Below are 26,616 nucleotides of genomic sequence, written 5' to 3' on the forward strand. Positions count from 1 at the left end.
TTATCAACGACTCTCGCGAATTCCATTTTCGTACTCGTCACACTATCCTACCTAAAGCCCTAACGAAACCTCGATATCAAACCTGAATCCTAAATCCAATGCCGAAAACAAATTCAACCTAACAAAACCTGAAACAGTTTCATACTCGAAACATCGACTTGTAGTAACTATAGTTGTCGACGTTTGTCGACAAGTCGAGAGGTCGAGGGGAGCACGAGGAGGAACATCGTGACACGGTCGCAATAGTTGCACGGATCGACTGCAACCGGCACTTCCTGGCCGTCCCTTGCCCCTATCCCTCTTCCATCGAGAGCTTTCCTGCTCATGGACGCCAATATGGGAACGGTACATGGTCGCAACGAACGCGAGTCTAGCTTAGTCGTAGAGAAGGGAGAAGCCTAGCCCGACGACCTTGATCGTCGACTACGCGGATATCTCTGTTCTCGAGTCGGTCAACTGGGTCAGGTGCGCGGTCCGGAGAAGCACACTTCTACACACCACAGGTGGTAGCCAGTGAAAGTAGTCGAAAATTATGCGCTCGATCGCGGATCTGCCACGCGAACGAACTCGAACGGTACTTGGGCCAAGTCGACGGTTCCTCCTCCTACTCCGAGGCCAGTTGAATGGACAGAAGTCGACTTTGCGGTCGGTGAAAGTAGCAGGAACCTTCGGCTAACTGGGTTACGAACGCTCTCCGTGATTGCAGAGATATATCGGCCTCTTGGCATTTGCCGAGACGGCCTCGTAAAAGGACGGGACGTGATCGAAAGCTGAACAGCTTGGCAGTCAGGGTATGTGAGCGATGTGGACGGTGAGCGTTCGTTGAAAGTAAGGGGAGTCCCGAGTGTTTAGATTGCGTGGGAAGAACCTTCGAGTATTAATATTGAGACGGATGAAGGTTTAGGTGCTAGGTTTAGGTAAGGTTAGGTGAGTAGACAGAGAAGCAGGTAAGGGGATGATTTGGATATTGAGATGGTATAGCAATACTTTTGAATATTTATGTGGAATGGGAGAAAGTTTCGAGTGTGAAATTGTCTGAGATTCGCGTACTAGAGAAACGATTTTGGATATTTAAATCGAACAAGGCGAAAGTTACAGGCGCGACGACTGAGTAGGAGAAGGCTCCAAGTAGCAAAATGTAATGAAAGAAAAATTTGAACGCTGATTAGACGAAAACTTGGAGTGTCGATATCGCGTAGGAAGAAACGAAAGCTGAAAACAGGACTCACCTGTTCGGTTTCGTAGGTAGCGGCGTTGGCTGGTCCATTCTCGATCGGGTCGCGGCTTACTTTCGATCGAATCTGAAAAACCACGAAGGAATCGAGTTAAGGCGAGAGAGGCGACAAAAGGTCTTTCCGTTTAATCGAGGCTCGACCCGGTTATTTTCAGACCCGGTCGGACCCATTTTCCGCCGGCAACCGCGTAACGACACGTGCCTAAGTTTAGACCACGGCGATAATACCTCAAGGTTCAACTTGTTAGCCATCTTACGAAATTATCGAAAATCGCCGCGCGTGTTTACATCCTTGGCTCTTGGTCGAGGATTATGTCATCGACGTGGACTTGGCAAAGGACTGAGTCGTACGAGCCGATGCATCTGTTTCTTTCGCCAACCGTTAGTTACTATACAACTATATATATAAACGCACCTATGAAGGATGTTCGATACAACGTTCGTTGCAATTCTTTAAACGGCAAAAAGATGTTTCGAGTAGAAATTACCATCGAATCGATAATAATAGACAGCGATATAGGAAATTTTCGAAAAGTTCATTTTTCACGATTATGATGCAACCTCTGCTGCAGATAAGAGTTAGGGAAGTAAAGATTTTTTAACGACGTGCGAAGAAAACAGGTTTGGCCTATCGGTATTCTATATTCAATCCTAGTCTTGTTACTACCTACATATCGTGTTACATCAAACAGTTCTCTACTTTTACTTCTTTTCATTCTCTTTGTTCAACCTTGTTAGCATTCCGTGTACATGGTGCCCGTTCTTAATAATCGGAGAATTCGAATTTCCTCATCAAATATCGTCGCTCGGAATCACGATCAGGATTTAATCCACTCTATTCCGTTCACTCGGCATTCCGACACATACTTCCCCCGGTTCTGCGCGCCTCTACAATCTACACTCGTTAATGGAAAAATCTTGAATTTTAATATCAGGTATCTTTTATCAAAAATGTTAATCGCGATTTAATTTATTCCCATCCAATCGGTAATCCTGTATGTTCTTTCATTGAATCTATGTTATATGTTGTATATATATATAATACAAATATTTACGTTCTTCAGTTATTAATTTTATAGCCATTCAATACGATATTTATGCCATTATTTGTATAGATAATTAGCTAAATATTTTGCTGGTTGTGTTTCAGGTTCTAACCGCGGGGTATTGACACTAGAACTATCACACCAGTCAAATTGCTCGGTTTTACAACCTTATATTAAAATTCCTACTTCATGTTATATATATATTTTTTTTTTTACAATGATGACTTTCGCAACGATAACTAAAAGAATAATGTAATGAATTTTATTTTGTTTTTATGTATTCAAATTGAAAATAATCTTGTATCAAGGCTACTTATACCAACACTAGTCAAAATGGCTGGTACTTGTTAAAATGTAAAAGGGTCCTGCAATCTGTTTATCGAAACTCAATTAACCAGATTCCTCGTTTTGTACAATTCCCCGCACGTCTTTCAAATTTTTACTGCGTATCATTCGATATGATGATATCAGTTATCAGGAAGATTCCGGATCGATCGCTAAATCGCAACACTAGGAATACCATACCAGTGAAAATGACTGGTTCTACAATTTTATAAATGTGTCGACCCTCGTTTATGGATCATGGTCCCGGATGGATTAATAATATCAAAAATGAACTACATAACATGGAATTCCTTCTGTAAGAAAGCAATAAATCAATAAATATACAAATATTCTATTATTACGTATTTTTTAAAGACCAGTCATTTTGACTGTTTCTGGTAAAAATAGCCCCGTGTTAACTATCGGTAGTTCTAGTGTTAATAATTGAGCAAACATACAAATTCTCTTTCGTTGTCTATTCTACACACGGGAGAACAATCACGATCTCCATTCGCTGATAATCCACAATTTTAATATATCAAAAAATCCTTACCATGAATCACTTGTATATTAATTAATCTCTGCTTAAATTTGTCGAATTAATTCCTCGTTTGTCTTTCATCTTATCTATTAACAGTGTAAGCTGTAGAAAATTACTTGCGGTTGGGAATTTATTTGGTCAGTATTTAAAAATGTTGATCAAAGATATAGATAGTCTGATTACTATCATGAATCAGATTCTTTTCATTTTTAGCTATTTTACGTTACAATATTCCTTTTTACTCGTAAAGCGATATTAAAGTAAAACGATCGACAAAAGTGTATTTTTCGTGTTTCCCTGTGATCGTCGAATGAAAGGAAATAACATAGAAAAATCAAAATACACGTTACGATATTCAGAAAATTAAAAGCAAGATACGCGTTACGGGATTCAGGAATCAACGACATTTTATTCAAGTTCTATTCCTTTACGATTGTCTACGAATATATAAATTTGCATAAATATTTATATCAAGCGTTTCTCACGATATGTAACGACTCCAGTGGGACTCTTTCCGGATTCTCGACTCGTAAAAATTCAACCGCATCGTTCGGCGGGTTAACGGTGCGATTCGATCGTTAGATCGCAGGTGGAGGCCGCGATGGATCTAAATGAAAATCTAAGCGCGAGATTCTCAATCGTTCGAGCGTGGCCAGACCGTTATCGCCGTGCTCTGCATTCAGACGTTCCCAGTGCTTTCCTCTTTTTTCTTTCTCTTTTCTTCCTTTGACGCCACGGTGAAAACGACGCGTCTCCGCGACTTTCGTCGTTTCGTAACGGTGCGACGCGTCGATCGCGATTCCATAGAACGAAGCAAAATAAAGAAAAGCGGTTGATCGATCGACGATTTTTCGTTTAGTCATCGGCTAATCGGGAAAAAATCTCGATATCTTCGTGTTTAGTCGTTTCTAACTTTTATTCTTCTCTTCTCGAATATTATTTGAATTCTATCACCTTAGTTGTTCTTCCTACTCTACCCTAAACTTTCTTTTTAATTATTCTTCCTTCAATGACACTGACAAGTAACGTAAAAATGGTATTGGAAAATCGTGTCAAAGCATATATTCGTTTATTAAGATAACCGATGATATGTGACACATAGTTACGTAACAAAAGCTTAGACAACAAAATCTAGATATCCGTTTAAAACTTCTACAGAGATATTTTGCTCTGTTGCACTGGAAAATGCAAACAGACAGTAAATAAAAATTGTTCACAAATATGTTCAAGTCATTCGAAGCACATATGTCTCGCGTCATCAAAAACGCAATCGCTATTTCAGAAAAGCGATAATAACTTGTTTTATGCCGTAGTGCAGCTGTTCAATAAACATTCGAGATCCCCGCAAAAGACATCGCAAACAGATGCTGCGTAATCCACCAGAGATAAGCAATCCTTGTAAAGGAATTGCGATATGTAACTAATTTTGTCGTCATTTATTCGACGATCCATGCTCTCGATTGACGATGAACGATGAAAAACAATTTCACAAATGTGTATGTTATGGACATTGATTTGTGGAACCCACTATTCGATTCCAGATAGACGAAAAGCAAAAACGATATATATATATATATATATATACATTGTTAAGTATTTTAAAATTTGCATAATTAGTTCCAAAAAAGTCTCAAAAATGTAATTGTAGAAATTGGCAAATAATACGAACTTTTACGGTGTGTATCGAGTTTGTTCGTTTTTAATTGCAGGTTCGACTATGTCTTTGAATCTGTAGCTCATATACAGGATATTAACCTTCGAATTGAATGAATTTTCCACGAGGATTTTATTTGTTTCTACAGAAACATAAGATAGAAAGTTAACCGAGAGAAGAGTTGCGTTTCGTTTTGGAAAATCATCTCGAGGTCATGGATCACGCATACTCGCACACGCGAGTAGCTGCGTTATGTATTATGCAAGTACCTACAGCTTTATCTTGTCTCGTTGATGTTAATTAAATGTAAGCTGTGAAACGCGGAAGGGGCTAAGTTCGGGGAGATAAATCCGCCACGCCTTATGAGCGAATTAATCGTGCGTTCCAACCTCGTTGCATGCTGATAACCCTACGCTGAGTTTCAACAGAATGTCCGTGGTTCACGAAAACGATATAACCAGCATCGCTGTCCGAAGCGACCGAACAGCACGAATATCGATGTTCCCGCGAGAGTTAGATTTCACGAAACTCGCTTTTCAATGGCAAACGAGTGGGATTAAGGCCAATGAAATGTTTCGAAGACAAGCCACGTGGGACAAAGTTGAGCATCATTTAAATAAAATATCGTTTAACGTGTTCGCTACCAGCGTTATAAACGAGTCGTTCTAGAATTAAGAACGTAATCTTTCAATAAGTGCTTCTTCTTCGAATTATTATTTCCATTGCAAAGAAACACGCGACACGATAAGTGAGTTTGCTACTTATTCAGAATTGACGAGAAAATTATGTGTGTTAATTTTCTTTTTTCCCTCTTTCTTCTCTTTTTCAATATACACGTATACTTAATCCTTAAATCGCTTCGCCTAATTAGAAATTATCGTAAGTTTTTGAATCAAGCGTGACATTAATCCCGTATAATCGAAGATTATATTCAATTTAAACGATATGCAAAATAATTAGCTAATAGGTCTCGTAGCAATTTTCCGATAATGATATAGCAATTTCACATAATTTAGCCCGATACGTATGATTTACTCGCGTCATCGTGTGATGTTTCTTATGGAATATTTATAATAGTGCTTTAAGACGATATAATTTTCGTTTTTTGATGCGACGAGAAGGAAAGAAATATTTCCGTCAATGTCCAATTCGATATTGACGATAACAGAAATTAGAAATATCGGTGTAACAGCGAAAGAAGCTGCTTCCATTTCGAATAGTATCCGAAATATTCGATTCACCGTTCAACGATAGAAGCTTTCTCCAGCCTGCGTAAGCGTTCAAATGTATCCACGACGATCAAAGATGACTAATCATCCACGTCATCCCATGATGACGAAACAAAAAATTATCTGGCTACGTAAGGATAAAGGGAAGAACTCACCTTCTCATCGATAAAACAACAAATAATTGTCTAAGTCACACGAAGGCCAAGTTCATCATCGCTGTGACAGTGTGCCGGATTGACGAATTGCAACAGAATATATCCGGTGCACTTGAATTTATCAGATAAGCGAAGCGCTCGTGCCCATTTATCGATCGATCGATAAAACGGTACGCGTGATATTCCATTTACCTTCTTTTTGCGTGGGTGCTGTTCCTCGAGGTAATCGAGCACTATACCCTCGTCCAGGGTGGTTGTCGAGCCAGGGGTGCTACTCGACGACGAGCCAGACGCGTTGTAAGGGTAGTGTTGTTGATTGTGCGAAGGATGAGCGGATGTCGGCCACAGAGAGCCGGTGGTAGGTGCCCCCTCGTCGCTGAGAGGCGGACTCGGGGTGCCGCTACGCCATGAAGCCCCGCTGCTGCTGCTGCTGCTATTCGAGGTGCCACCGACTCCTGGTGAGCCAACGACCATGCCACCACCTCCGCCACCTCGACCTCCCCAGGAACCTTATTCGCGAAAAACATAAAAATACTCGGTTAGTTTATCTCGATTGGACAACTTGTTTGCGAATTGATTATTCGCAGATGATCCAAGCTCCGATTAGAATAGCGTGTAATTTTTGGTAATGTTTTTTGCATAATTTTCGAACAGCCTTCAATCTCCAAAATTAAATGTCCAATTTACTATGGTATTTGTATAGCAATTATATGAGCTGTAAGTATATTTCGTAGCCGCATGTCTCGTCTATTGTATTGAAAAATATCTTAGAACAGCTGTAGGTGTTATAAAATGTTTGATGCAAACAAGTACCTCTTGTATCTTGTTATAGATTTCGCAGGTTCGGAGTCGGAGGAATGCTTGAATTGATAGATCGTTGCAAATTGACATGCGATTGAGTGTAATCTCTGTGTGGAATTGAGATTAGATAGAACCGCTGTCAGACATAATGGCAAGCTTGAATTTACGATCATGTAGCTCGGATATGCGATTTCGATCGCTAGTAATTGCATAGACACTTAGAGTAATACATTGCGGAGAAAGACAGATGACCGGTATACATGTATATGTACATATATGTACATAATAAATCAAACGTGTAAAGCGTATGTGTTAACAGCAGCAATTCTTAGCTCCTACAATACGGCTAAAGTAAAATACAAAATGTGCATCGTTCAAATAATTATGGCCGATACTACACAGCCGCATGCAGCTTTCTACGATCGAAACAAATTCATCTCGAACCGAAACTTTATTTTCGAGATTTCATTCGTTCTATCAAATATCTAGCAATTTGCTCGTTTCTAATGTAAACTTTGTAAACTTTGAGTAGGTTGAACCTAACGAAGTCCGCGATGTCGTTAGAACACGAAGGCTATTCGCAGCGTGATACTGACCGTAATTGTGTTGGCAGTGCAATGGCAGAGGATTGTGAGGGCTGTGTGGCGAACATGAGAGCGACATGAGGACAAGAGCGGCGGTGCATTCGTCCATGCAATCGCCGCGTTCGTTGGTACGACAACCCTCGCGGCCGCATCCGTGGGGTATTCTGTCGCTCCAACCGCTGTACGATCGCTCGGAGTCATTACTCGAGCTGGGTCGCCGTTTTCTGGATCTGAAACACGAATGATACATATTCGTAGATTAATTACGATCCACAAGGTTCGCTGGTATTGCAATTTTCAGCTCGTTGCACGAACAACGGCCGTAAGACGCTGGTTAATGTCGCGTGCAAGATCGCAGAATCACGATCACTGTCGTCATCTACGTTCATTCACGGCCGTGATCGTGACTTTTTTATCTCGAGCGAAGTTGCTCGCTGTGATCGTAATTCTTTTTTGAATTATTCTTATAACACGATTAATTTTTTACAAACTAACTCCATATAACTTGCATAAAGGTATCTGCACGTAAGGTAAATTGAAAATTACGTTACGTTTTCCTCGTATAACGTACATTTACCGTATCCAAGATTCAAAATGGAATATAATTTAATTTTCTTTTCTTCGTCCGATATTATTATTATCGGCATTTTAGGGACTAGAATATTAATTCTTCCTGTCGATTTCAAAATTGTAACATTCGTTCGATGTCTTCGATATAAAATATGCAGGTTTTAAACCAGAAGCGATCACGAAAAATCACAAGCTACTGCGAACAATCATCGTGATTGAGATCGAGCGTGATCGAATCATTTAAGATTTACAAGGTAGTGTTTCGCGCCATCTCTAGTACATACGTGACTATTATCTAAGTAATTAATTAATTAAATTATTAAAATTATCTAAATTATCTAAAGACCGTCGAACACGAGTGTTCGCTTTACAATCGTCGGTTATTTCAATATTACGGTAATCGGTAATTCGTAACAATCTGTACAATGTAACTTTGATTAGAAAGTAAACAACACGGTGAATTTCAAATACTTCAACGCGTATATGTTGAAAAACGAGGACAAGTGCTAGATGGGAATTTCAGCTAAGAGTAAAATTATTCGAAAGTGTTAAGGTTTGTCTCGGAATGGAAAGGGGAAATGCGTGGATGAATGTACAATAGAAATAAGTACAGTGTATGCTAGTCCAGGTCCGGAGGCTGGCAGCGTTACTTTACAATGGATCCCCGAAGCCATGGGCCTATGGGCATTTGTATAATTATGAAATCTGGCCTGCCTATACCCCGTTGCACCATCTGTGCATGGCATATTGCTAAAAAAGGCTACGAGATAGAGAGACCATTCAGACTGATTTGAAGCTAAACAATACTCGATAGCTTCAAGGACTAAAAAACCTACCCCTTAGAGAAGATGTAGACTTTTCCTAGAAGTGAGAATCGCTTCAACAGAAATAACAGGTTAATCGGTAATTTCAAACAAACGACTTCGTGACAAGGTAAAAGGCCCAACGAATCGTCAGACTGCATCGCAACGTAACGTTGTAAGGCGTAACGTAGCACAACGAGATTAATGGATGAACAGGCAGCTTTCGTAACGGAAGAAGTTTCGTTTACCAACTTCCTAACGTTTTCCATCTCTTTCCATCATCCGCCTTTTTCTTCCTTTTTTCTTTTTGCTCGTAGAAGCACGTCTTTGCGTACGTACGATCACACGGTCTATCCCAACGATAGAAGCTGTCGTAACAACCAATCGTTTGCCAGCCTTTTCGTGGAATTTCGCGCTTCTACAATTACGTAAAATAATGTTTTTCCAGCCTATATTCCGTAGGTACTACGATGGTCAATACGGTCGTTGTACCGTAATGTCCCGGCGGACGACGTGCTGTAAATTACAGTTTTCCAAGAACAGCCGTAAAGATGCCACGATAACAAGCCACGGACTTTGGTCTACGCGTTCCTCCAGATCGGTAGCCTGGTCATTTTCGACCGTGTACCCGCTACTGCCATCTTTGTTCGCGTGGAACTTTGCGCGAGTCGTTAATCGCCGTGTCGATTATCGCGATATTAGATTGTTTCGTAAGTTTGCCGGCAATTGTTCAGTGTGTGATCGTAAACCGATGGAAAATAATTTTGATACAGCATTGGATGTTAATGTCTTGCAATTTGCCAGGTTTACGATGTATCGAAAAGTAAGGTTGAGGTAAGGTTGCTCGGGGAAGACCAAGAGATCGCCGGTAGATCGAACGGTTGGACAACTGACACCTGCTGATCGATAGAAACCCCGACTTTCTAGGAAATTACAGGGCAAATTTTCCTCGTTATCTTCGCCTATCAAGTGTCTAGACGGTCTTGTGAAATAATAAAATCGATGTAGTCGTTTTGAAAAAGTTTCTCTACAGACTGAATCGATAAAATTATAACCAATCTATATTTGTTCAAAGTTTAAAGCTTCACGAACTTGAACAAGCTATCGAGAATATCATCGAAGAATCAACCGATTCGATCGAAAAACAACGAAAGTGCCAAGGAGGAAATACAGGAAAGAGAAAACGAAGGAAGAGAAAAAATGGGAGGAAAATCACGAAAGCAACGAGCCATCCGGCTCGCTGTACTTTCTACGATCCAATCCACCAAGTTTCACCTCCCCGCGCTATTCCGTCGCCGTGTTCCATAGGACTTTCATACAAGAAGCCTTAGAACTCTTGGTCAAGCCTGGAAGCAATACTCGTCGATGGTTTCCGTCGATGGAAGAGATACGGAGAGATCGTAAAATCGATAAGTAACTGTACGATCGAAATTCGGAAATCGGAATTTCAGGCGGCGTCGCATCTCACCGCATCTCTCGTTTTCAGCGAACAGCATACGAAATAACCGACGTCCTCCAAAGACAAATTGGTCAGTTCCACTCTTTGTGAATTTTTTCAATTTCGTTACCGGCGGGAAATACCGATACTCGATCGGAAAGAAAAAAAAAATCCTGACCATTTAACGCGCGACTACCGTATCTCTTGCAGCGAGTATAGACGTACGCGAAGGACACGAGAGCGTGATATCTCTAGCGTTGGAAGTGGGAGACACGAAACGACGTAGTCAAGGCCGCCGCTTAGCCGTTCCGCTCGGAGCGGTACATCGAGAGTCGAAAGTGAAACGTCGCCGGTACCGGCGGAATGACGCACGATTTTCTCTGTCTTTCTCTCTCCGATACGATTGAAATACACGAACGAACAGTCGTGACTGTCCCGTTTTCGTGATCGCTTTCGCACACGCCGCTCAGGATACCGAACGCGTTAAACGCGTGAAAGTTAAGCAAAGATAAGTATGCTCGGGTGGTCAATAATTGCCGTAGAATTACAACAGGTATGCAAACGGAAAGTAAACGGAAGGGAAGTAACAGGGAGTTGTACCGTGTGGAAACGCGCCTGAAAAGGGATGACGGTGAAAGAAGAGTGGACTAGGCGTACCTAACGCTACAAACGGCACAGTATACAGTCGAGGATTTGTTGTATGGTAATTGCTACTTGCTACTACTTTGGATTTCCAAACGAGAGGCTTTGGTCGAAGGGACTCGACGTATAATAATGGGACTTACTCGCTCGTTTAGGTCGGGTTAGTCACGGAGACAATAAGAGAGGATAACGAATTTTACGACCGTGACAGACTCCTTCGTTTCTTTGTCTGTTTCAGTCGCTTATTTCGTGTCAAGTCAATATTAATATTAATCAATGTACGATAAAATGCAATTGCTTGGATTTGCGATGCAGGCATACGCCGGCTGTCCGAGACAATAAGATGACCAATTAATTATTCGCCATGGTGCAAATTCGTAAAAATTTCGAATGTGATTCTCACAGCCACAAGGATTAATAAGATTGCCACGTGCGGAAGTGTGGCACAGTCGCGAAATATCTCGAGCGTCTCGTTTCACAGCTCGGCCAATTTCCGATCTCGAAAAACCGTTTACCCGCGCCGCTGTCGTTTTAATTAAAGAGACGCTGCGCGTTCGACTAGCTCGCAAAGACGCCGCGCCGCTGCAAAAACGAAAGAGAAAGTAAATTGCCCCGATAGCTTGCGCTCCGAATAACTCGCCGGCTGCCTTGTACTTGGAAAGCCGATCGACGCCGCAGTCAAGGTAGACGGGGGATAATCTTCATCCTCGTCGACGAGCTTTTTTCCCTCCTTCTTTCTTTCGCGTTGCGTGCTAATTACGCGGCGAGCCGGCAGCGTTTACAAGCCGAAACTGAAATTGGGTCGTGGGAAACCCACGCATCGATCTCATCTCTTTCTTTCTTTCTTTCTGCGATGCCACGCCGTGTCGTACGCTCTTCTCATTTACCTTATTTCCTTTTGCGCGGCTCTTTTCGCCGCTTTCAACCGCCCTCTCTTTTTATACGCGGTTCAATGCCGAGTCCGGGTCGCTTGAAAAATCCGCGAAATAAAGCGGAAAGACAGATAAGATTTGCCGATGATTATTTTCGCGCTGTTTTCTAAACGTAAGAGAGATTTTAAGATTCCTTTGCCGCTGTTCAAAATATTCCACGAGGAAAAGAATTCTTCGTGCTCTTCAGGGGGTTGCTGCAATAATTAAATTCCTACTATGTGTGGCGTCAAGAAAAGGCAGGAAACGCATAGCGGTTACGTGTACGCCGTACGCGCTCGCGTGTTACTGAAGCGTTTCGTCGCATTATCATCTCTCGCGATGACGTAACGTTATGTAACTATTTCGAACGAAGGACACGCTCGTTGGTGCACTCTCGATACGTTGAATCGATGAACCGAAGGATAGCAAACGTACCGTCGAAATTTTTCAACCGTCGCTTTTACGACATTAAGGGAAATTGTTACGACGAATAGATCGGTAGCTAATCCGTCGATGAAGGAGCTTAATGACGGTCGTTAGACTCTTTTCAATTAGTCTCGTTAAAGGATTATAGTGGCCGTTTATAATTACACCAACTGTAAAGAATTTCCACGTCAACGGTATTGTACAGTTGTCTTTCGGCTAAAGAGTGGCAATCGAATACGCTTTATAGAAATTGTAGAACGTAATTTTGCATTCTTCGTTGAGCGAGGATAGTATGCAGGACATTGGATATTGGTTCGCGTTGAACACGATGATTTTTCAAAGATCTTCCGAGTATCGTGTAATTTAGCTTGCTTCGTAACAGATGGAACGATTTTCTAAATAAACTGAAACACAAAACCGGTATTCGGACTGTGATTCACTTTAGCAAGAGAAGATTAAAAAGAAAACATCTCACTGACCTCACGAAAGAAATAAAATAGTCAAACTCAAAGATGGTATCCCGCTGGGGGTAGCCGTTGTTATGTAGCAATTAAGTTAGAAAAATTTGCCAAATGTGCAGCTGGATAAATTGTAAAGTACAAATTAAATAATAAAAACAAAACCTTAGCAAGATGTCGAAGTATATATACAACAGTCTTTAATTTCAAATGACACTTTTGCTCTAACTTTTGGTATGCATATATTAATCTTTTCTGCTGATCGTCGTAAACGAATAAATATCGAAAGAAAGTCAGATCCATGCGAGCCGTTGATTTATGCGAAGTCTTCGATCGTCGACGTATATATGTCAGTCAGTAGAGTTGAAGAAACTTACCTAAGGCTGTCCGCGAGTTTATACGAGACGGTCAAAAAATTCTGCTCGTGCCACAAATAACTTAACGTAAAAATGTTCTCTGAAAAACCTTTCATAAATAGATTGTCTCGAAAAGTAAAACTCGTACGAAGAGAAACCTTTTTCATGCACCCTTTAAAAATTGAAATACAACAAAGATGCAACAAGGCCAGCGGCAGAATTAATTCTGACATCGATTCTAAAGCACCATTTACATACATACGTATACGAAAGCAACCACTAACGACAACGCGTGTGTACGAGAGAAGCGTTTTACGTACAGTATGCGTCGATTCATCTTCGATTTAATTTTCCCCCGAGCAGGCACGCCGATCGGACCTATACTGGGTGAGGCGGATGTAAAGGGGAGAGGCTGTTCCGTGTTCTGGCTCTGGTTGCACGCTCGTGGTTGCCCCAGAAACCGTAATACACTTCTCGTTATATGGGTCAGGGAACACGTTGATCCATATTCGGGACGGCATCCCCCCGTGATCGGGAAACTAGGTCAGCGACTCGTGTGTGCCGCGCCGGGCCACGCGAAACCGTGTGTTGCTAGCTGGCTGCCGCGATCCTGTTCCGGGTTCAGCACGCTTTTCCGGGAGGATCAAACTACCGTATCGAACCGCGTGGTCTACCGTTTTATGTACCGATTTCGTATAAGAATTTTCTTTCTCGTTGCTTTTTAAACGTGGCATTAATTCAGTATTGTTTGTATGAAATAGACGTCGACCTGAAATTATTGTCGTAATATTATCGAATATATATGTAGATTTTTCATCGCCTAAAATTCCAAGTGAAATATCTATTCTTGAAAATTGCGTTGCTTAACGCGTTGAATGTCGTGGGGGTCACCGGTGACCGGCGCAACGAAGTTGGTAGAAATATATAATTTGAACAACTTTCAATAGTTATAAATTTTGTATTATTGCCATCGTTACTACAATGCTGTGACGAAATGAATACGTTATATGCGCCCCCTCGTCAGTGGCTGTCGAACATGGGAAAACCCAGCTTTTTCCGTGTTTTACCTTAATGAACAATAACCCTAAGGGACGTTTCTATCTGAAAAATGTTCGATAATAATTAAGGGCCCTGACAGTAAAGTAAAACATGCTAAACCTTAATAACGGTTCTTTATGATTATTGCGAGTCCGAATAAATATGATCGAAGGATGGATTATGGTTTATGGTAGGTCACGTAACGCAAGTAACGTAACGTAGATAATAAAAAAAAATGTCGCATAATAAAAAATGCCAAACATCGTAAAACTGGCGTGGCATTCAGCGTGTTTTTTAGTATTTTCCAAAGAGGATCCCAAAGGTACTCTCTAGTGTACTTGCTCGAGAATATAGTATACTATTAACAAAAGTATATACCAAAAATACACCTATACGTATAAGAAGCCTACGTCTGAGTTGGCAGTACCGTCCCTTGGAATTAATCTACAGCTTTACTGTAATCCTTTCAGCAACAGTTACCTGGCGCAAATCCGAGATTCGTAATAAAATCTCTTTGTATCTAACAGCATATTTCAGGCCTAAGAAGCCCAGGAAAAAGGAAACGAATAATTTTCGACTAAACAAAGGACAACCCATAAAATGTGTCAAAAATTACCTGTATACTTTATTTCGGTTTGAAGTTGGTATAGTAATAAACACACATATACACAGAGGTATCTGAAGGAGGATTTTCCTCGAGAACGTAACAGAAGTAAACAAAGAGAAAGAAACTTATATCAACGGAGTCTAAAATCTAGGTAGATCGGGGACAAGCATTCACACCCCATAAGGATAGTGCATCGATCCGGTACCAAACGATGTCCGGGTTACGAAGTCGAACAGCGGGGTCAGTTCGCCGGATACAGGAACGCGATAGCCGGCTGGCCTCTATCGAGCGACCTGATTCCGCGGCAGGACAACCCGGACAACCTGATTTCGACTACGTCGACCTTATTCGCTGACCTAATTCCCTCGATCACAGGGGCTGCTTGGAATTTACGACTGCGAAAACGGGGCTGTATCGTGCTCATAGCAAATTCCTAGAATCCATTGCCTGTTTCGCTCGGAGGTTGGTTCCACGTTGATCCATACAACTATTCTCGAACTATCTAAAAGTTGGAAATGTTTGTCTTTGAATCTGCTATCTGTTACGCTCATGATCTGACTGCGTGTTATTATGCATCTATAGTGGCTGACCAAAATGTTTCAACATTTACCACAGAAAATTTTTATGTATATTGCATGCGTGGTGTTAAGCATTCAGAGATTTTATTAGCGATGTGAAATTATTTGTTATTTCACTGTGAAAATTATCCTTCGATTTACGCTTCTTGAAGATTAATATGCCGCAAGGAATCTTGACGAATTTTTATCTCATACAAGAAAGTAACAAGGAAGTAAGGGAAAAGTCTACCGCAACTATTTCCTCATGGTTATCGGAGAAAATTCTATTGTTCGAGAAAAAAAGTGTGAACACGATAGGCTTGTCTTTTGATTAATATTCTATTGCGTGGATCGTTAATCAAACGCGTCGTTTTGTCAAGGTGCACACCTAACTCTTCTAACTCAATTTGTCTCTGAATAATTAGCAGATAGGCGGAACTTGTTTAGATAAAACGGACACCTTTCTTCGAACCAGAGAACATTGCCTTTCAACACGGATGAATTAAATTGAAGTTTCATGCTAATTCCTACTGAAAAAGTAAGTTATACTTAAAAGGGAAAGTGTGTTGATCTCTCGATTAACATCTCAAGACGGCTATTAATCAAACGCGTCGCTTTATCACACCTGCAAGCCACTCCTTCCATTTCATTTCCATCCTCCAATAATCGACAAATGAGAGAAATTGCGTTTTCATCTTTCCAGACATCTTTCTTAGAGGACGTCATCTCGCGTACATCGAAAGTTCCAATCTCGCAACTTCCTCGCAATTTTCTAACTAATTTTATCTACATCTTGTAATACGATTATCTACATTTTTCACATAGACGATAAATATCCTCCCCTAATATGTCGCGTACTAAACGTTCTCTAAATTCAATACGGTCGTCAAGCCAAACCCAAAGTCCACTTTAGCTCTACGAACGCAAAACCTCAACATCCAAGAATACGATCCACCGCTGCAACTCTACCTGTCGATTTAACTCGAGTAAAGTCGTCTAATTAGTCGGGTTATTACCGCCCATGAGCAAGGCCCATGTCCCTGAAGCGGGCATTCGATGGAACAAAAGCTTCATCCAAGTGCGAGCGACGAGTCCCTCGTCGGAAAAGTTCTCTCTAGCAAGGTCTCGGAATTTTGCACGGCGAAACATTCTCGTGTTGGCTTCGGCACACAAAGCGCCGAGAAGGGTATATAAACCCGCGGGAGGGTATCTCGGTGTTGCACACGATGCGACTCGGGTCGATGTATTGGTGCACGTGTACTGCTCCGGTTTCATTGTCCCAGATTTACCAGTGGGATAGAGAGTGACCCACCCCTTGACCAGTCGAAGCGAGAGAAGGGCCAAGAGCGTCGCCACGGAACCCTCTCTTTCCCTTTCTCTTTTTCTTTTCGCTCTTCTCCTTCTTATTCTTCTCCATGCCCCTTGGCTCTTCTACCTCAACAAGTAGCAGCGGTTGCCAAGTACTACAACAGGTACGAGCGGCGTTGTATGCGCTGGCACGTGCAGACCCACGTCGGCCAACAAAGGAGGAAAGCTCGCAGAGCGCGAGAAAAGGGGCAGAGGGGACTCGCGAGACTCGAGCGTATTCGAAGGGTGCAGCAAGAGAGGATTTTCGAGGGAACGGGGAAAACAGGAAGGATGAAAACGACGCGTGGCTCCGTGTACCTGACCCATTTATTCGACGCGACTCCGCACTGCTAGGTACGTAGCTCTATCGATCGGCCTAGATCCGTGGCCCCAGCCTGGCACGACCTACTATTTGTTAGGCCACCTTAACCACCCTCGTGTACCATCGGCCGCCCCGGACGCCTCTCCGTCTCGCTCACCTCGTCGAACAGGCACGGCTACCCTCGCGATTCGTGTGGTATCAACTTTAGACGAGCCATCGGCGTCTCGCTCGCAACCCTTGCACAATCGGAGCCTTGGCGGGCGAACGAAGGTCGCGCAACCGATTCGGCTGTGCCGTAACGCTTTGCTAAGTAGATGCTTCGGCGAGGCAATTCACAGGAGGATTTTCCTGACCATTTCGTTGGGACGATTTTTTATACAGGATTACAGCGATTCTTGGATTAGGATTGGATGAAAATGGATATAACGGCGACTGCTAATTTCCAGAATGAAGCTGACGACAAAAGAGGGAAGAAAGGAGGAGAATAGACGAAAATAAACGACTTTGCCAAAGAGTAAAGATACTCGGAAGCCGAAAATTGCTGCAACATTCCGACAGTCTAAATAAATCAGCTTCGAAAATTCCACTTATGTTATCGAACCAACTTTTCCCACTCGACAAAACAAATATAGGAAAAATTTCTAAACGCTACTCGATACACGGAGATTCCGCAAATCACGTGTGTTTACATAGCGTACACGCGATCCTAGTTCTAATTTGCAAACAGTGAATAGAGTCGAAATGCCTCGCTGATTGCGTCATTTCGTTCGTCGTTAGCGCTGTCTGAACACACGAGGAATGCGTTGAAGAGTACAACTACTGTGTTTTGTCATCAAAAAAAGAAAACGAAGGATCGTGAGAAAAGAAGATATATTCGGAGCTCGGATGTAAATTGCGAAGAGAAGAAGGTTTCGCGAGACAAAAATGACATCTGCTAGATGTTCGTTGCTCTATAGGTCAAGATCACGCCTGTTGGCATATTTTGTCGTTCAAGACCTTGGCTACTCGCTCGTGTGCTCTTTGTCTTTTGTCTTGCATATACCTAAGTTACACACGTTACACGCTAGGATCGTAGTTTCGTACTCTAACTTCGTTCTAGATTCTGCTAGCTTCGTCCTGTTCAAGCTTTGGTAACTTCCTTTGGAAGTCCAATGAACATCGCGTTGTTCTAGGTCAGTGAACCTCAGAAACTCGAGCGATGGTCCTGGAGAACAGTGGAAAGGCAAAGTAAATTTTACGTTAAGATCTTCGAAGAGTCAAGAACTTTTCTTTATCAAAATAACGTACAAATTAGATACTTGGGTAATCAAGATTATCAAATTGACAAATCGAAATGCAACTGAAATTTCAAATGAAATTTGCTACAATTTCTTATGGTATTCTGTAGTAACATGGATTTATTATTTCCTAGAATAAATTTTCAAATTGTTTCAAGCAACGTATATCCGAATTTTATACCTTGAATAAATATGCGAATACTCTATTTCTTATAGCTTAGAACGTTTGAAATAGAGAAAGAACCTTCCTAATTCGTTTGGTGGTCGCACGATAGAAATAACATCGAGTCTTAGCACGTGGCGTACGGTTCCCAGAGGACGTGACATAGATACAGACGCTTCTTCCAAACGAGACAAATCGAAATAATAAAAGCTAATTAAGAGGCTAAAGTAACGTGATCCCACCAAAGAGAAATAGCTAAAAAAAAGTGTTTTTCAGCGAAACTATCGAACTAATCAACCTGAAATTTTGCAGCGTTTCAATCATATGCTAAATGTATTTCGAGTGAGGATAACGAATTTATTAAAAAAACATTAGCTAAAGTGTCCGCGAAGAAATTTTCTGCCATCGTGTGGACCAGAATATATTGGTGTTAACAAGCAATTCAGTATGTTTACAGCATGGAACCTTCTTCTATGATATTCTTAGACCAGTCCTACAGCCGAAACTCATTTATTTTCAATTAGCGTGGCTTCACAGCGTGGTCTTGTCTTTACGAACAACACGAAATACCGTTCATTAGTGGAAAGTGACTCGATAATGAATCTTGCAATCGCAAAGACGAGTTGAATCTATTCCAGTGCTATCGTAGAACCTGGAGAACTCTTAATTCTTGGGTATTTTGTTCAGCTATGGAAAAAACAAAAGATTAATCTCACAATTAAAAACATACTCGTAAACAAAAAAATGTAACAATACCATTTATTACGATAATCGCAAAATACGATAATCAGGAAATAACGCGAAAGTCATAGGCAAAAGAATTAAATCGACCTGACAAACGTATAAGAAAAGTCCAATGAATACTTCGACCCCTTTCTGCGCGTATAATACGCTCCTCGACGATAATAATCTCTGAACCAAGGCACAGAATGACCGATCCAGAGACCACCCAGTTTGACTGTGAGTAGAAGACGGATCGAGATCGACGCTGATTGAACTCAATTAACGCGTTAACGCGCGACCAACGAACAGATCAAAGGGACAACGGACCGCGAACTCGAAGGGAACTGGAAATGGGCCGATCGAAACGGAACATGCAGTAGTCCTGGGGGATGGGAGGGGTTGCTAGGTACCGGTAAGGCTAGCATATACGAGTACAGAACGTGGTAGTGCACCTGACCCATATAGCGACGCGGTATTGATCGACCTAATTCTGTAAAGCCGGCCGCCTCCCCGCCCGCAGAGATTGCCGCCCGAAATTACGTAAGCTAACCTACTGACTCAATGCACCCGTTGCCGCAGCAGAAACTTTCAGTTGTTACGCCCGTGTCTTTCGACTACCAAACTCTAACACACCCCCTTTGCTATTCTTAAGTTTGGATCACGTTCGATGGAAAATCGACGAGTCATCGAGATGCACGTGTGTAAGGCGAAAAAGAATGGGAGAATTTTTAGGGAATGTTGGAGAATTTCGGGGTTTCTGCTATACGATGGGGTTGTCGAGGAGAATCGAACGACTCTGATACGCCCTGTTCGTTGAATCCCTCGGAAGATTAAGTTACTAAATGATGGAATAATCTCTTACTACGTATCATTCGCGTGTTTAACAAAATAAATACTTCCGATAATAAAGAACGTCGTCAGGGATCGAGACTTAAAAGGTTGGCGGCGATTTCATTCGATTTTATTGTCAGAAGCTATAAATTCTGCTACGTGGGTGCAAAGAAAATAGATACACCGTTCGGTATAATTAGATGATCAGCTGGTCGAAGCATCCATTGCTTCGAACACTCCAACACGCTAACCCACCCATTACTATTTATTACTACTAATATTACTATTTCCATTCATTCGTTCAAGAAGACAATTACAATCGCGACACGGATAAACACTTTTCCATACATATGACATTAAAGAATCGTACTAGTTAAGGATTACAAACGTAGCGAACTAGTTTACGTGCTTGGTAAAATCACGTGTTTCCGTTGTATAGGAATGTAGTAACTTAATAGGTCTTTAGATTAAGGACAAGTAATGATGTTTTGGTTTAACAAGTAATATTCAAAACAACGAACTGATTACAATATTGTCGCACGTCTTATTATCATACTCGGCTCTCAACTTCCCGATTCATACTCTCCGGCTCCTCCACTCACACGCTCCGGCTTCTGCACTCACTCTCCTGACTTCTCAACTAACACTGTACGACTTCTCAACTAACTAATACCCTATGGGCTAGCATCCCTTTGTCTTTTCTTAGCCTCATCACGCATGTGTTCCGTGGCCAGGCTCACGTAGGCCTTTTCTACGAAACTATTCACTTGAAGGACCGACGACACATTGATGGACCCGACGACGCCTCGATTCTCGCGATATTGTTTATGGTTCGGCCGATATCCTAGATCTTTTATCCACGATACTACAGAAATGTCATCGTATTAAATCGTTTCAATTACTTGTACACGAAATGCTCCATACGAATAGAGCAAATCCCCCAAAAGTTGACTTGAAACACTTTCAACGGCGGAATAACTTAGCTAAGGGGGAGAACGCTGTGGCGGGCAGTCAGGAAACCATAAAATCTGGTTAGTGAAATATTCATTGGCGAGCGTTCACTAGGAAGCAGACAACGTGCATAAGCGTCGAATAATTTAATCTCGTTTGCGCTAAAGACCGCGATTGCGGGCGAAACGTGGCCGTCGAACGAGAATCAACGCGAACGGATTGCCTTCCGAGCGCGAGATCGTGAAGTTCATGAATTAAAAGCCGGGCAATCGATAGCCGTGGAATAATTGAATCTCATTGTACGCCGAAGACGATGATAATCGCCGCGAATACAGAACGATCCATCGTGAAAAAAGATCGAGTATCTGTATTACGTTTTTAATAAGCCTGAACGCGTTAATGATGGCTTCACAGTGAAAAAAAGCAGCTACCATTTATCCCCGAATATAATTAAAACGGAGCTCCGAGCGGTATTTGTAAATTGTATCTGTGCCTTAATCAACTGCCATACAATTTTTTATTTATTCCTGCTAATTTTTTAATTCTTTTTCTTTTTTGTTGGTTTACCAATGTCTCTTTCGGCGTTCGTTATTTCCTATTCTCTTTTGCTACTAACGTTACTTTAAGAAAAGAAAGTAGCGAAAGAATATTAGCTTTTAAAAAAATGTGAACAACCGAACGCAGAACGTTCCATCGAAAAGATCAACATCTCCATTTTCATCATAAAAATCACAATTTATCCCTGTCACATTGTTATTCCCCCTCCTACATCGTGCTGTCAGAACAGGAAATTAAAAACCGCCTGTGTGCGCTAAACAAATGTAAAAGCGAACTAGAAATAAAATTTCAACCGCGGCGATAGAAAACTCCGCGAAATTCGATCGAAACTCGACATTTAGAGAAAAATCACGATCTATTCGTACGTGCCACTATGATTCCTCCGTTTCGATGTTTCGCTTAAGAAAAAATTCTAAAACTTCTATTCGCCAACCAGAAGATAAAATGTGAAAACGAAACCTAAACTACGCGAAACTAAAATTAAAGCTTCAACGATTACCTGCAAACCATGTGACCAACGAAAGCATAATAAGTAGTTGCCATTGGAAGAGAATCGTTTGCAGTTTCGTTACGAGAGAAAAGCATGATCTTGCTCAATTTACGAACGTCGAGTTGCAGTTGCAATTGCGCTACAAAGTAGCAGAATGCCCTCGCGTGCATGATTGCGTGTGAAAGGCCAAACAGGGCCATCGTTCGTTCTACGAAACGAGGCTAGACGGTGAAAGAAGAAGAAGAAGAAGAAGAAGCTTCGGATGAGTCGGGTTATTCGTCTTCCATGAGCAATCTTCGTTGTAATTCGAAAATTTTATCGATGAGAAGCCATGTATCATAAAGTTGCTTCTTGTTAGGAATAGTTCGAGTGAAAGGAATTTTCGAGGATGACGCTATTGTGAACGGAGAAGGGTAGGTCGGTCTACGGGGAATTTCAATTCAGTCACGGAGTATTTTCGTTGCATTTTACTACACTTTCTCGATGAAAGAAACGATTAACAGGAATTAATCTGTTTCGAAGTTTATAAATGCGATCACGACAATGGAATTTTTCAAAATCATCCTCGTTTGTAAAGAAATATCAAGAAACGCTAGCACTGGAGGAAAATATCGAGTATTTGACCCAGGATAGAATGTCGGAAGAGCGTGGAAAATTCCACCTAAATCGAAGACCTAATAACCTAATAACCTAATAACCTCGTAACCTCTGCTAGTAGTTATCCCTTTGACCCATTAAGTACATGTACATTCTCATAAATCGTTCTCTCTAAACTTGAATACAATATCACAATCTATAAAACGATGACAGTCAGCTTGACGAAATTGTTAGTTCGTTGTCTATCGACGACAGCCGTGTTTAAAGAATTAAGCAAAAGGCCTAGATCGACTAGAAACACCATCGCTATGTTGATGCGTCAGGCCCAATGTCTTGTACGCACGTCGAACAGCGAGCAGCAAAACAAAAGCAACGAGAATCAGCTCGAAGGAGCCCGGTTGGTTCAGCCTCGAGAGGCCAGTCACCGGTGATGAATTTCGCGCGAGATCCTTGGCCGCGACGCAAGGTCTCGTTAAAGCCGGTAGCCGAGAGGCCCCGCGTGCGCTTTCGTCATCGATACACCATCGAGACTGGAAAGGCATTCGATTTCTCTCGCGAGAGAGGCCGTGGTGTGTGTGACCTCTCCTTTCACGTGGGGCAGGTCGTGCCAGGGCCAGGTGCGACAACCTCGGCCGAAAACACCGACGCAGGCCGTCTACCTGCGTGGCTTCGCCCTCAGCTACCGGACGTTGCACCTTCACCCCTCTTCCCTTCTCGCTATCCCTCCTCTGGTCGAAGTCGTCCTTTGTGAGGAGGATGTTCGAGGCCTCGGTCGTGCACGACTTCGTCCAATGGGGGGAAGAAAAAAAGGTAAAAAAAGGAAAAGTCGACACCGAGGTCGTTGGCATCGTGAAACTGCCGTTCCACCCTTCTTGCTGAGGGGAGACGATTATGGCGGTGAAGAGAGAGAGAGAGAGAGAGAGAGAGAGAGAGAAAGAGACAGACAGCCAGACAGGCAGACAGACAAACAGAGCGAGACGGAGAAACTGTGCGACCGAAAAAGATGAGAGATCTCTAGACACGGGTGGGTGGAAAGATGCGAGTTTTGAAACTTCTCGATGAGAGGCTAGCTTTCGATGGAATACGTCGCTTCCTATTTTTTTGATTGGATACGGTTGATGGATTCTTACGAGGATGTTAATGGGATTTGATGCGATTATGACCTGCGCTGTGACAGACAGTTCAAACTCGGGCTGCTGTTGTCATTTGAAAGCGCGATAGGCGTACGAGTATTGGTTTGGTTTTATGATTCGAACATGACGATTGCGTCGTGAAATAAAGTAGCGTTGTTGTTAATATCATGTTATCGAAATATACCGCGTGTAAATTATTATGATGAAAGTCGTTTGAAAGCGAAAATGAAACGAAGGTGCACAGTCATGTTTCAATCTCGATAGAAGTCGACATTGACTGTGTTAATAACATCTATGTATAACCGGGCATAGTGTGGAATGTGGAACGTCAAAGCCTACATGCATCACGGCAGGAACTCAATCAGTCAACCATTTCCGGCATATCGATCAAATACAAGAGGACCATGAGACGTTTCCGCAACATTGTACCGAGCACGCGTACATGCATCGCTCTTTATTATAAAATAGAATACCGCAAATAAATTACCATGAGGGAAGACGACCGTTGCAACGATATGTAAGTATAATTCTTTTCAAGCATCCGTTTCAACTTTTTTCCATCGTTCAGCCTATTTTTTATCGGGAGATCAGAGTTTATCTAAAGGACCCACGAGTGCATTAATATTCAACCCCTTGTGTTGCAGACAAACTCTTCTTACCTTCGAGCATACGTCGCGTCGTGAAGTTGCACGGGCAAGGAAACAATTCGACGTTCATTATTCAGCTTTTAAAAGTCTTGCCGGACAGATATATCCCCCTACGAAGTGCAGTCAAAGAGGTTTCAACGAACTAAGTTGTCTCATGGCGGTCGTACCACGCCATAAAAATGAAATTACGGTTTTGTAACGTTACAATGCGACTTGTTATTTCACAGTTGTCGGTCCTAAATCATAAAATCTACCGCTACACTTCTAACTAAGTAACTGTACAGTTTCGGCTACCTTCGTATACAGCACGAGATGCCTGGAAGGATGCACGGTTTAATACCCTTGAGTCTCTTAAGGGTCGGAAAACACTGTTAAAAAGAATTTGCTTTATGTCGTCGTATATTGTTTTCGGTAGCTTTCCTTCATGAAGTCATATATTTATTTTATTTCCATTTTTATAGGGACATAAAAACTTAAGTCTAGGTTCATTGGTGACCTATAACAGCAGCCAGAAATAAAGTTTTCATTAGCTTGGTATAAATACTCGCTGATTTATCGTTTGGCAAGAGACGCGAAGGAAAGTAACATTTTCAAGAATTTGTCACGCTTGCTATTGGTTTACGGCGAAACAATCTGAAGTCTCTTTCTTTAAGATTCCTAAGCACGTTTCTAAATAGATTTAAGAAATTTAATCGAACCATCGTAATATCCAAAGATATCTGGCTGGTTAACATCAGTTCCTAAAAATCTTTATTTAAAAAGCGTCTATTTGACAGAAATAAAATTTTCACCAATGTCAGCTCCGTGTCAAGACCAATCTGAAACGCTCGAATTTTTCAAATCATCGTTCGATCCTCCGAGTCATCGACCGCATAACTTCTCGAAATCATTGAACAGGAAAATCCTACAACTGACGAGTTGCTCGAGTTTTCGAAATCATCGAACGAACGAACCTGAAAACAGGACAACATACCCTGCTAGACAAAATCCCCGCCCCTTGTAAAGGTCAAAGCTCTCGCCCGCCTCCGTAGAAATTCCGCGCTCGTCGATCCCACGAAACGCGTTCCCCTCTGGCCAAATCGCGACGGTTGGATCGGATTCCGGGACGTTTCACGAGGGTGAGAGACGAAAGCACTTGGACGACTGCGTGCGGTGGAAAGGCGAGGGACAGGTGTCCGGCGAGGGTGCGTTCACGGTCTAACGATTGGCAACCAGACGCCTTTTAACGCTCCCCTGGTGCAACGTGTGGGTGCGCGCAGCCTTTTTCGAACTAACCGGAGAGATACCTTCGATTTTTAGGCGGAACACGCACACACAGGTCGAATATGGGGACGTGCACGCTCGTATACAGGGTGAGGCACGCAAAGCACGACGATAGAATCTTTCAGAGAATATTAAAAACGCCGGAAAGTGTTATTAGACGAGGTTGAAGCCTATTAGGCGATGGATCTTTATTTAAAGTTTATTCTCAAGAACATGAGTGCACGATATAAAAAATCGTTTGCTAGTAAAATTGAGGTGTTTTACGAAGCCTGATATTTTTACGCTATGAGAAAACATTCGGAAGATTTTAAAATCGTTGATTCCTTCGCCAACCTTTTTGTACAGTTTTAAATATTCATAAGCGTAATGTATTAATTTGTTCCAAAAGTTTCTTTCGTTTCATCAGTAAAATAATAGACGCAAAACATTTTTTATTTTATGTTATTTCATGGATTTATGATCCATTTTGTAGTAATAGAATAAACTGGATCAAACGTAATTCAATAAAATAATATAAAACAAAAAATGCTGTGCATCTACTACTTCCTTATAAAACGAAAGGAACTTTTGGGGCGACCTAATATATTCTAAACGTAATTGAACGACTACAATTTCTCTTAAATATCAGCATAATCAAAAATATACAGAAGAACATGTGAATTGGACATATACATGTACTTTTTGATTGCTTTTTTCTCACCTGTATTCTTGAATGATTTTGAATATTTCATTGAATTCGTTCACATACGCATTCACGCGGTTTCTAATATGGTTGTCGCTACGTATTTTCATGATCAATTTTTTAGGACAGCAATCTTGAAATCTTCTTCACCTTAAAAAATTGTTCCCTTAAAGAACTTTAACTTCGTTTGCCGATATTTTTCCACGTTACCGATACCACCAAAAATGTCTAACCGTTGCTCTTTGCACGACTCACCCT

General features: G+C 41.7%; 1 protein-coding gene and 1 long non-coding RNA gene across 4 annotated transcripts in view; one reads left to right on the forward strand and one right to left on the reverse strand.

Annotated features, from left to right (window-relative positions):
• LOC100648355 (zinc finger protein 395) overlaps positions 1-26,616 on the reverse strand; it is a 90,621-nt gene that overhangs the window by 26,986 nt on the left and 37,019 nt on the right. For 2 of the 3 annotated variants that reach the window (XM_003394680.4, XM_048414748.1), the window contains exons 3-5: positions 7,581-7,798; positions 6,376-6,692; positions 1,230-1,301 (exon numbers count right to left, since the gene is read on the reverse strand). In XM_003394680.4, coding sequence (XP_003394728.1) covers positions 1,230-1,301; positions 6,376-6,692; positions 7,581-7,798 — 607 coding nt within the window. The remainder of the gene's footprint in view (positions 1-1,229; positions 1,302-6,375; positions 6,693-7,580; positions 7,799-26,616) is intronic. The other variant, XM_020868648.2, reaches the window with a different exon arrangement.
• On the forward strand, positions 10,053-25,470 carry LOC125387232. The gene is made up of 3 exons (XR_007227813.1): positions 10,053-11,082; positions 24,079-24,283; positions 24,411-25,470. It is a non-coding gene; the product is annotated as an uncharacterized LOC125387232 (long non-coding RNA).

Source organism: Bombus terrestris, chromosome 3 (assembly GCF_910591885.1).
Source record: "Bombus terrestris chromosome 3, iyBomTerr1.2, whole genome shotgun sequence".
Classification (NCBI taxonomy): Eukaryota; Metazoa; Arthropoda; class Insecta; order Hymenoptera; family Apidae; genus Bombus; species Bombus terrestris.